Below are 12059 nucleotides of genomic sequence, written 5' to 3'. Positions count from 1 at the left end.
ACTGGATTAGAATTACAAAACAAAAACTGAACACATCTAAATGGTTGAAAGTGGAATTGTAAAACGGCTTCAGTCATCTTTAGTAATAAGCATGAGGGCCCAAACACATAAGGACAGTGTTGTTGCATGGAAAATATAGCCGGCAACTTGCGAGCAGGGAACGTTGCACGGATGAAAGCAGTGTAGACAAACTTGCACAGTACTACAGAGTAAACCTGAAAACAGAGGAGGTTCTGGTGGAAATAAACTTTCTTGCCTGCAAAACAGGGGCTGCATGTCCACCCAAAGATATGGTGTCTGTGCACAACCTATTTGATTCAGAATGTTTACACACGCAAGATGTTTTGCTTACAACTTGTTGTTACTGTATTAGAATTACACAGCAAATATTGAAGAAATCGAAATGGTTGAAAAGCAATATTGTTAGTTTCCTGTTATTACTGTAATGGCAATTTAAGGCATTTTGACCACAGGTGTCAAATTCAAGCCCACAGGCCATACCCGGCCAGTAGGGATAGCTGATATGGACTATCACAATAACCTGGCATTTATGGGGAAAACGACAAAGGTGAATATAGAAAAACACACATAGAACGCCACCTTTTTGACTATGTGTCTATCAGTCTTTAGAGCCCCCAAAACACTACTCTAAAATAACACTAAGGCTATTAAACTGCATCAATTAAGTTTTAAGGAGCATACCTATACTGCAAAGCTGTAATAGTGTGCTTTGCTTTTCATACGGTATTGAAGTTATTTTTCTGTCAGCAATATTATAGACCAGTGGTTCTTAACCTTGTTGGAGGTACCGAACCCCACCAGTTTCATATGCGTATTCACCGAACCCTTCTTTAGTGAAAAATAAAATGTTTTTTTCTTAATTTAATCTTAATTTATTAATATTAATCATGAAATTATGTTATTATATTAAATAAATACTAATAAATATATATTTTACAAACAGAAAGTTACAGGAATACACACATGATCCCATGTTTACATCTCATTGTGCAACATGTGAATGTTTTAGTGGGAACTAAATGCGATATCTGAAAGGGGTACAAATTATTTCCAAAGCAGGAACCCCACCCAGACATATAATACTAGTGCACAACTCATGAAAAACAATATTTTTTGTTATTGTTATTGTAAGTGGGCCAAAACCCTTATATTAGAAAATAATCTAATGGAAATTACTTCTGTCATTTGATGATAATAATAAAACATTTAGCATGTTATTTAGTCAGGTTTGGGACAGGTGTGCTGCTGGTGTGGCCACAGTGTGCACGTCTGACGTCGCTCACATTTGCTCCACTGAATGCTCAAGGAGTTTTTAAGTTTGCTCACGCATATGGAAAATTAGAGGGAACATTGTTTGGGGGTATCCATAATACGTCGATAGGGAGAAGTTTTTATTTACACGATGAGTCCGTTGTGTCTTGACCTCCGCGGCGGAGGCTCCGCCGAACCCCTGAGGCCGACTCACCGAACCCCTAGGGTTCGATCGAACCCAGGTTAAGAACCACTGTTACAGACATTATTATTATGAGTTTTATATTACAACTCAATCAGATAGTGTTATGATGCGATTTCAGTGTGAACTCTCCCGCTCTGCGGCCGCATTATGGCGAATAATGATGACGTTTATCATAAGCGTCATCATTATTCACCCAAATAGACGGAAACAAAATAGATAGTTGACAAATTAGCAGAAACAGGCCAAAATAATGTTTTAGGAGCTCACGGCAATCAATGTTCTACCACAGAACGCCAACACGCTCTTCAGAGCAGACATTAAGGCGAATGTCCACGAAACTGCAGGAGACATCTTCTTTCATAATCTTTTCCGCTGTTCAAAAAATGTTGACTTTGTTTGCACAGAATCCTTGAAAATTGCAACAAATGCGCCAGTACTGAGACGACTAGAACTCCGGAAACACTGCAAGGCGTGTGACGTCATGACGCCATGACTGTATTCGGGTTAGTTTGCATTCACATTTGAGTCTGGACATTATTTTGTAATGTGAACAACTACATAAAAGATCAGATTTGACAAAAACAAATTCTGTATTGGACATCCTAACCTGCATTGCTGTGAAGCCTTAATGCTGCTGCGGTATGACTCGTGCTAAGGTAAGGTACGGTAAGAGTATAGTAATGCGGGCGTTACTGATGGAATGGATTGGATTGGATAATAAGTACTGACAAAGGGTCTTCAAATGATTTATAATATAAGTGAATAATGACAGTTTATATTATTATTTATTTAAACCCATATTCCTGCATACTTATATTGAAATTTTCTGCAATTTTTTAGTAAAAAAAACTAAACAAACAAATTATTTAAGGGGGCTTAAGAATATTTTAGGGGGGCTTCAGCCTAACAACGCCAAATCCAATACCGATTATTAGTAGTCAAGATAGCCGCTAACCGATACGTTTTTTGTTTTTTAGGATTTTTCGGCCCAGTAGCGACATAATATTTAATGCAGCGCTAATGTTGTGGTTAATTTAGCAGCAAAAAACATCAGGGGATTTCACAAACACCTTTACTGTGTGTGTCTAATGCTGCGGCTCAGAAGAGCATCAACATTTGCATTTCAAAATATCGGAAATCTCCTGGGAAAATTGGTAAAAAAAATATGGGATTTTCCTACATCACAATAACACACAAATTTTATACAATTTCATAGCAGTTTATGAATTTAATACATAGTAAGATTTCCTCGTAAGGAACCTCGTAAGTGCTGCAGCTTAAAAGAAAAAAAAAAGGCAACTTTTCAGAAGCAGGGTAAACAGGCTTGATCAGTGGTTATAACTATCTACTTGACTAATTATTTTTAAAATACTAAATACTGGTATCATGTGTTTATATTATATATATGCGTTGTCATTCCACATCGCTGTTAATGCTTAGAGGTGACAGAGCTTTCGCCACCGCTGCTCCCAAGCTCTGGAACAACTTACCTTTGAGTGTTAGACAGGCCTCCTCTCTTCCTGTTTTTAAATCGCTTTTAAAAACACATTTTTATTCCTTGGCTTTTAACACTCTGTGATCTCCCACCTCCGAAGACATGCACCTGGGGATAGGTTGATTGGCAACACTAAATTGGCCCTAGTGTGTGAATGTGAGTGTGATTGTCTATCTGTGTTGGCCATGTGATGAGGTGGCTACTTGTCCAGGGTGTACCCCGCCTTCCGCCCGAATGCACCTGAAATAGGCTCCAGCACCCCCCGCAACCCCAAAAAAAGGGACGAGCGGTAGAAAATGGATGGATGGATGATCTCCATCCTGCTATGGTGTCCCATAATGCACCTGCTGTGAACCTGTTTGTTTTTGTATTTTTTTGCATCTCCTTTGTGTTTGTTCTTTTTTTATTGTGTTGTGTTTGTGTTGTGTTTCCTTGTTTTTCTTGTGTAATCTTTTAACCTGCCAATTGTACAGCACTTTGGGTACCCCTGTGGTAAATTTTAAATGTGCTTTATAAATACAGCTGATTTGATTGATGTCAAAAATGAAATGCACCGGCTGATGCTACTGTTGGTTTTTGACCTCGCTCATGTCAAAGTCTCACCAATGTGGAGACGTGTTATTGATGAGGCAGTGTTATTGAAGATGAAGTCCATCAAAAAGGTTGTTCTGCCAAAAGTTGGTCAACTTGAGATTGTCGCAGTGTCGATAGCGCCAGAATTAGCGTTATAGTGAAGCCACAATATTTTGAAGCGCTGTGTAGCGAGGGATGATTGTAGTGCTGTCCCAAATCCATTGTCGTTGCACACTTAACAGAAAATGACACTTTTACTCGCTGCTTCTTCTTTTTTCTATTTGCCAACGCTACGGGTTGCTCTTCATTATTTCAGGTTAGTCCCTCAACCAAAATAGCAACTATTGAGGGTGGTGTCCAATACCCCCATTTTGCCATGTTTTAGTGCAACATTCAGGGCACAGCATGTTCCCATACGTCAGTGTGAACGCACTCAAAATACGGAAGTTCATTTAGAAAAGTGTCACAGCCTAGCGCCCCCTCGGGGTCTTACCCGCTCTGTTTTTTCTTCATCTCTCCTTGATCACTCCTCAGGTTTGAAGCAGCTCCTGGATGCTCAGCAGCTGTGCGACGTGACTCTACTTGTTGAGGGAAAGAAGTTCATGTGTCACAGGTAAGCTTGCTGTACTAACTGCCAAACCGTAATCACATACTAAAAAGACCATTTGAAGACTTCCATTCATTTTCTATATGTCTTGTCTCCATTATTTAGGTGATGACACGTTTGGCTCAGCCTCCAAATGCCTTTTAATTCAGGGCAGAGGTCTCCCGCAGTTTTTCCACCTAATTAAATTAATATTGATCCAGCACACTGTATTGTAGTTTAGAAATAGCAATAGCATGGCCTCCCTACTCCAATGGTTTAAAATAAAAAACATGAATCATTTCGCTCTAGCTGCCGGATAGGACAGACTTTCATTCATCCCACAATGAGGAATTTATGTGGTGTATAAGTATGCAACCTCTATCCGATTTTTTTCATGTCGGTGTGAACAGTGCAATTCTGAACATTCCATATCCGACTCAGGCCTCTTTCGTACGTGGAAATAAATCAGATAAATGTGTGATGCATCCTCAATGTGAATGCTCCCACACTCAGGTCGCATTCATCCGACCAGAACATCATCAAAAAGCAACAAGCTTTATAATTATTCGCCATAATAGATGATTACAAAATAAATAGTAGACAACGGAGCAGAAAACAGGTGACAATAATATGTTTTAGGAACTCACGTGGAAGTTCCACAAGTACTGTCTCCGACTGCTCGACCACAGACACACTAACTACTCCAGCAGACATCGAAGCAAAATATCCCGTAAAACTGCGAGAGCCAAAATACTTACCTTCTTGCTTCTTAATCTTCCACGTGCAATAATTCAGTTCAGAAAATGTTGACTTTAATTGCAAAAAGAAATCCTTAAAATTGCCACAAATTCGCCAGCACTGAGATCTGTTTATGGATGTTCTCATTCACCCAGGTCATTGTATTCTCAGGGCATTCAATCGATTGCAACTGGACTGTTTGGTTTTTAAAAGCAAACAGTTCCAATCGATTGAATGCCTTGACAGTACTGAGAACGATTCGAGCCGAAGCCATGTTTACTTGCGTAAACACTGCAGTGCGTGTGGCGTCATGTCTGCATACAGGTCAGGTTGCATTCACATTAGAAATCGCATTTCTTTTTTGAATGTGAACGGCCACATAAAAAGATTGGAATATGACAAAAAAAAATCTGAATTGGACATACGAAGGAATCAATAAAGTACTATCTATCTATCTATCTTACTGTCTATACGACCCTGCAGTGTGAACGTAGCCTTTTATGTCACAATTGAGCTGCAGCCAATCCCAGCTAATTTGGCGTACATCCTAGACTGGTTGTCAGCCAATCACCCATTCACACCGATTGGCAATTAAAAGTGTCCAATTAACCTGTATATTTTTGGACTGTGGGAAGAAACCACAGTTCGTGAAGAAAACAAGCGCACATAGATGGTAAAGGCCAGGCAATCTACTGCAAGAGTCAAACCCAGAAGGAGACATGCGAAGTAGGTATGCACAATAGTCGTCAAAACGATAATTATTGCAATTATGACGTCACACCGAGAAATTTGCTAACATTGAAAAATATCCCCAGTAACCAATTAAAAATAAAATGCTCCAATGAGGTGAGGTTACCCGTACTATGCTATAGGTGGGTTAGGGTGAACTTAAAAAGTGACACATGGAAATAATGGCATAAGCATTACTTCTGATTTATGGATGTGCGATATTAGCTTTACCATTGTATTGATAACATTTGATTCAGACAAATTAGGGATCTAACAATATGAAATATGTGACCAGAAATGATCACAGTTGTACTTGCAAAATACACACTAAAATCTAATAACCAAGTTTCTCTTTTTTTTTTTTTTTTTATGTTAACGTATCTTGTATTTATTTTAGCTTCTAAGCTTGCTAGCGATTAGCGCCCTAGCTGCTCCTCTAGAAAATGAGCAGTATCACAGTGAGATTTTCAAAGTTAGGTAATCAACAGTTTTACGATATTAAAAACATTGCAACGATATTACTACCCATGAGGAATTTATTATTTCACTGGTAAATGTTACATCTCGATGACAAATCTACACCGTCCCCTGTAGATTCTACAGGTACAGTTTGTCAAATCCAACTTTTATTTGAGTTGTTCTTACTTCCATGTGTACACAATGTTTAGTTGTATTTACAGTTAGCTGTAAATACAAATTAAAAAAAGAAATATACCGTACATTGTATCGGTCTTCAGAAGCAAGAAGTTATCGGTATTCGTTTGAAAAAAAATATTGTGCATCCTTAATACTAATCACACGCACCACCTTGTTTTTTTTGTTTTTTTTAATTCAGTTCAGCGGACTACTTGTTTCTGAACAGATACTTGATTTTTTTGTCTACATTTAAAACATTTCCTTGTGGTCTACATAACATGTAATGGTGGTTCTTTGGTCCAACTTTTGTATAGATTTTGTTTTACAGACCATCTTCAGGCCGCTTTCTGACAGTCTCTACATAATGCGCCGTTTTGTGGGCAGTCTTATTTACGTGCCAAAGCCCTCCTCCAGGCCAAGCCCCTTTCGACTGTGTCTGTTTCCTGTCAACCATGTTGTAGTTTTTAGCGCTTCCATATGGAGTCTACTGACAGATATAAGTTAGAGCTATACGCTAATTTTTATTAGAAATGACAACGCAAAGGATGCATAGGCATGTTAGAGCTTGTCTGCCCCATAACAAGATGATTGAAGGAACGTATTGACTACAACTTTTGACGACAACTGGATAAAAATGGCGGGCTCGCCCAATGGTCTTTTGGTAAACTTCTCCCATATATGGAGATATCTGCTGATGTAACTAAGACAATATACGTCACTGAAGTCTCAAATTCCAAATCGTTTGTTTGGAGCAAGTTTGGAAGAAGGCAAGATTGTTTTAAAGATATCCCCGCCATGCCTCTATGATTTGATTTTACATTTTGGGGACTTACGGGGATCCCAAATACACAAACACAGGTACCAACATGTAAGAAAAGTTGGTTTTGTATACAAGCACCCCTTGTAACAGAGGGGTCATTAGCACATCAGGCCCTTCACATCGTTTTATGTGGCCCCAATTAAACCTGGAAATAATGTGCATCAATAAAGCACTTAATTTTTCTTACTAAATGTTTTCGTTCTTTCAATTTTGACAGAAAAATTGCATGTAATGCATACAACTATATGACTCCCGTCCAAAAGCAGAACCTAGTAACTCACTTCTAGCTGATTTTGATAAAACAAACGAAAACCAATCTGTTTTATATTAAAGTCCCATCCATTCACAGAGATTTGATTTCTGCTTTGTTGATGTTAATTGGTATCCGCAATTCCAGCCTGCAATTTTCGTTCAGAATGTTCAGCATATCACCTAGTAACTCCAAAATTATTATCAGCTCAGTTTTGACCAAAATTGAGTTACTGGGTTTTGCCTTTGGACGGGAGATGAGCATGCAAAAAGCAGTTTATTAACAGAACTGTTCAAAGTGCACACTCACATTCACACACTAGGGCCAATTTTGGGTTGCCAATCAACCTATCTGTCTGTGTTGGCCCTGCGATGAGGTGGCGACTTGTCCAGGGTGTACCCCGCATTCCGCCCGAATGCAGCTGAGATAGGCTCCAGCACCCCCCCGCCCCTGCGACCCCGAAAGGGCCAAGCAGCACAAAATGGATGGGTGGATGTTCAAATTGCAGCCCACAGCTCCAATTTTAATGTAAAAAAAAAAAAAAGCAATAATTTATGATGTGATGCGAAAAAAATAATAATATTTGATACTAATACCGAAAGGGTGTCCAATCTTCTTCCACTGACACTGAAAAGTTAAAGTATGCGAGGGCCATTTTGATTTTTTTTATTTCTCAAAAAAAATGTTTTATTGTATATACAGTATTTAAAGACAAAACTTAGTGTCACCTTTGTGTTAAAAGTGACAATTTATTATTATTAGTTATTCGTATTAAAATGTCAGCTTTTTTACCTTACATTACATCTTTTTGCTCTTTTTTGTCATTTCTACAGTTGGCTTTTTTTTTAACCACTTTAATAATAGTACACTTTCTCACCTATCACAAAAAGCTGACACTAAGTTTTGTCTTTAAATATATGTAATTTTATTTGCAACATGAAAATATCTCAAAATAGCCCCACATAGTACTTTTGACTTTTCTGTGTGCAGCCCTTATTGAAAAAAGTATCGACACCCCTGTGTCATTAACATACAGTATATTCAAAACATTTTTTGTTAGAATAAAATGCTTGTTCCCCTGACTTATGATTTCAAAAGCCAGTCAGTTATTCATCAATTTGTACATGGAAAAAAAAAGAAATCCATAGGGAATTGTGTAATAACATAATGAGGTGATTAGACATTATAATTCTAGAGTGTAATCACTGTAAAGCATCCCGCTCTGAGAGGAGCCACAACTGCAATGTGGCCCTTATTGAAAACAAGTTTGACACCCCTGGTATAGTGGTTCACATAGCTGATTTTCACACAGCCGGCACGAGATCAAGTCCCACGCAATCCGGTCATGATCGCCCTGTGATTGATTGGCTGGCGACCAATCCAAGGTGTATTCTGCCTTTCTGGGATTGCGTTCCTTACTGGGATAGTAACTCCAACTCAACGTCTTCACAAGATGACACTTTCCTCTCCCTCGCCTGTTTAGGGTGCTCCTAGCAGCGGTGAGCCCATACTTTCGGGCCATGTTCACCAGTCCTCTCGTGGAGTCTCGCCTCACCGAGATCCGACTGGAAGAAGTGACGCCGTCTATCATGGAGACCGTCATCCAGTTTGTGTACACCGGAGAGGCGGGGCTTTCTCTGGACACTGCTGAGGATCTATTTGTGGCCGCCAATCGCCTTCAGGTCATGCCCCTGCAGGACCTGTGCTCCAGGTGATGTTCAATGTGGGTCCACTTGTTTTTATTTGCATTTTAATGTTATCTGTTCTTCTGCTGCTGCAGATTTCTGTTTGAGCATCTCTCAGTGGACAACTGTCTGGGTATGTACTCTCTTGCCCGGTCTCACCACGACCAGCTGCTTCTCCGTGCCTCCCTCAGGCTCGTGGCCCAGCACTTCCCTCGTGTGTCCCGCCATAAGGACTTCCTCCTGCTCGATCACGGCACCTTAGGCAGCCTCCTGAGTTCCGACCGCTTGGGCGTGGACTCTGAGGCGCAGGTGTACGACGCCGCACGCCGATGGGCTGAGCACAAGCCCTTGGATCGCTACGCCCACATGCCGACGCTGCTTCACCACCTGCGTCCGGGCCTGCTGTCCAAGGACGAGAGTCGGCGACTGAGCAAGGAGTTGGGCCCCGCGGCGGCCGGCGAGGGTCTCGGGGGCCCTCTGCGTCCAAGGGAGGGGATGTTTGAGAAGAAAATAGTGTGCATGGACCTGACGCCAAGAGACGATGAGAATTTAGTTGCACGAGACTTCACTGTGGACTGCTTTGATCCGCGGACAGGGAAGTGGGAGAAGCTCGCGGCTTTGGACTCACTGGTAAGTCCTGGCTGCGCGGCTGTAGGCAACAGACTGTTTGTCGCTGGAGGCATTCTGGGGACCGGCTCTGTGTCGGCTGCTGTCCATGAGTACGATGCTGTGTTGAACCGCTGGATAGAGCGTCCTTCAATGGGCCAACCTCGCTGTATGTTGGGCCTACTGGGCTGTGGAGAGTTGCTCTTTGCTTTAGGCGGAAGCAATCGTTCCGCACTTCTGGACTCCAGCGAGATGCTGGAGCTGGCGACTCTTAAATGGGCACCCGGTCCTCGGTTACCAGTCCCTCTGCGGGCTTTTGCCTGCGCAGCCCTGAGGAGACGACTCTACCTTTTAGGCGGAACCACGCTCGAACAAAACCGCGCCGTGGTCCACTCGGGTGTTCTTATATATCACACCCTGACAGACTGCTGGACTCGTGTGGCTCTGGACTCGGGCGCTACATGCCTTTCCGGAGGTGTGGCGGTCCGAGGAGGAATCTGTGCCATCGGGGGCTACATGAGGGACACCAGCAAGTTCCTGGATGGAAACTACACCAATTTGGATGCTTTAGACGCTACCGGACGCGTGCTGTTTTTCCGGGAGGGAAGGGCGTTCGGCGTGGAGCGGGAGGTGACCCACGGAGGGGTGGCGGTCTCTGCAGAACAGCGGGGCGGAGCAGGCGGGGGCAGCGACAGAGCCCCCAGCCCCGTGGTTTTCCCAGGGCTGCCGCGGCGGATCGCGGCCGGCGGTGTGGCCCGGTGGAGACGGAGGATTTATGTTCTGGGCGGGGAAAACGGCTCCCGGTTCTACGACAGCGTGTACTGTTGGAAACCCGGCTGGCGCAGCTGGGTGCAGAGACGCGAGAAGCTCCCCGGAGACACGGGCGGGGTCAGTCGCTTTGGGTGCACCACGCTTAAGTTCCCGAAGAAACACATCTTGTACAGACTGAGACGAGCCAAAGAAAGCCGCGTTGTGGACAAGTAAGAAGTTGAGCAGCCGAGATGCGCTCGGGGTGTCAACGCTACATGCGAGAATGATTCAAATGGGTCCAGATAGAGGGTCTCGATTAGGTTTTTACCCAAACTGAATGTCCTCTTATCATGAAGCCATTGGATAGAAGCTTTTCTAGAGGTGACAGAAAGCTTCAACCTGCTGGATAATTCTGTTGCAAGAAAATGTACTTGAATTCGCCTTTTGGAAACTTGAATAGCCCGTTGCAAAGTACAAACCCTGTTTCCATATGAGTTGGGAAATTGTGTTAGATGTAAATATAAACGGAATACAATGATTTGCAAATCATATTCAACCCATATCCAGTTGAATATGCTACAAAGACAACATATTTGATGTTCAAACTGATAAACATTTTTTTTGTGCAAATAATCATTAACTTTAGAATTTGATGCCAGCAACACGTGACAAAGAAGTTGGGAAAGGTGGCAATAAATACTGATAAAGTTGAGGAATACTCATCAAACACTTATTTGGAACATCCCACAGGTATGCAGGCTAATTGGGAACAGGTGGGTGCCATGATTGGGTATAAAAACAGCTTCCCAAAATATGCTCAGTCTTTCACAAGAAAAGATGGGGCGAGGTACACCCCTTTGTCCACAACTGCGTGAGCAAATAGTCAAACAGTTTGAGAACAACGTTTCTCAAAGTGCAATTGCAAGAAATTTAGGGATTTCAACATCTACGGTCCATAATATCATCAAAAGGTTCAGAGAATCTGGAGAAATCACTCCACGTAAGCGGCATGGCCGGAAACCAACATTGAATGACCGTGACCTTCCATCCCTCAGACGGCACTGTATCAAAAACCGACATCAATCTCTAAAGGATATCACCACATGGGCTCAGGAACACTTCAGAAACCACTGTCACTAAATACAGTTCGTCGCTACATCTGTAAGTGCAAGTTAAAGCTCTACTATGCAAAGCGAAAGCCATTTATCAACAACACCCAGAAACGCCGCTGGCTTCTCTGGGCCTGAGATCATCTAAAATGGACTCATGCAAAGTGGAAAAGTGTTCTGTGGTCTGACGAGTCCACATTTCAAATTGCTTTTGGAAATATTCGACATCGTGTCATCCGGACCAAAGGGGAAGCGAACCATCCAGACTGTTATCGACGCAAAGTTCAAAAGCCAGCATCTGTGATGGTATGGGGGTGCATTAGTGCCCAAGACATGGGTAACTTACACATCTGTGAAGGTACCATTAATGCTGAAAGGTACATGCAGGTTTTGGAGCAACATGTGCTGCCATCTAAGCACTGTCTTTTTCATAGACACCCTTGCTTATTTCAGCAAGACAATGCCAAGCCACATTCAGCACGTGTTGCAACAGCGTGACTTAGTAAAAAAAGAGTGCGGGTACTTTCCTGGCCCGCCTGCAGTCCAGACCTGTCTCCCATCGAAAATGTGTGGTGCATTATGAAGCGTAAAATACGACAGCGGAG

The 12059-nt window shown here is 42.2% G+C and overlaps 1 protein-coding gene across 1 annotated transcript in view; it reads left to right on the top strand.

Annotated features, from left to right (window-relative positions):
* Window positions 1-12059, top strand: part of LOC133572542 (kelch repeat and BTB domain-containing protein 8) — a 15748-nt gene extending 3689 nt beyond the window's left edge. Inside the window, exons 3-5 of the mRNA XM_061925350.2 lie at window positions 4080-4158; window positions 8788-9015; window positions 9085-12059. Of these exons, the coding sequence (XP_061781334.1) occupies window positions 4080-4158; window positions 8788-9015; window positions 9085-10579 (1802 nt within the window). The 3' untranslated portion in view covers window positions 10580-12059. The remainder of the gene's footprint in view (window positions 1-4079; window positions 4159-8787; window positions 9016-9084) is intronic.

The sequence above is a fragment of the Nerophis lumbriciformis genome, linkage group LG30 (assembly GCF_033978685.3).
Source record: "Nerophis lumbriciformis linkage group LG30, RoL_Nlum_v2.1, whole genome shotgun sequence".
Taxonomy (NCBI): Eukaryota; Metazoa; Chordata; class Actinopteri; order Syngnathiformes; family Syngnathidae; genus Nerophis; species Nerophis lumbriciformis.
Note: the sequence above shows the minus strand (reverse complement) of the source record. Positions and strands in the feature narration are given on the sequence as shown.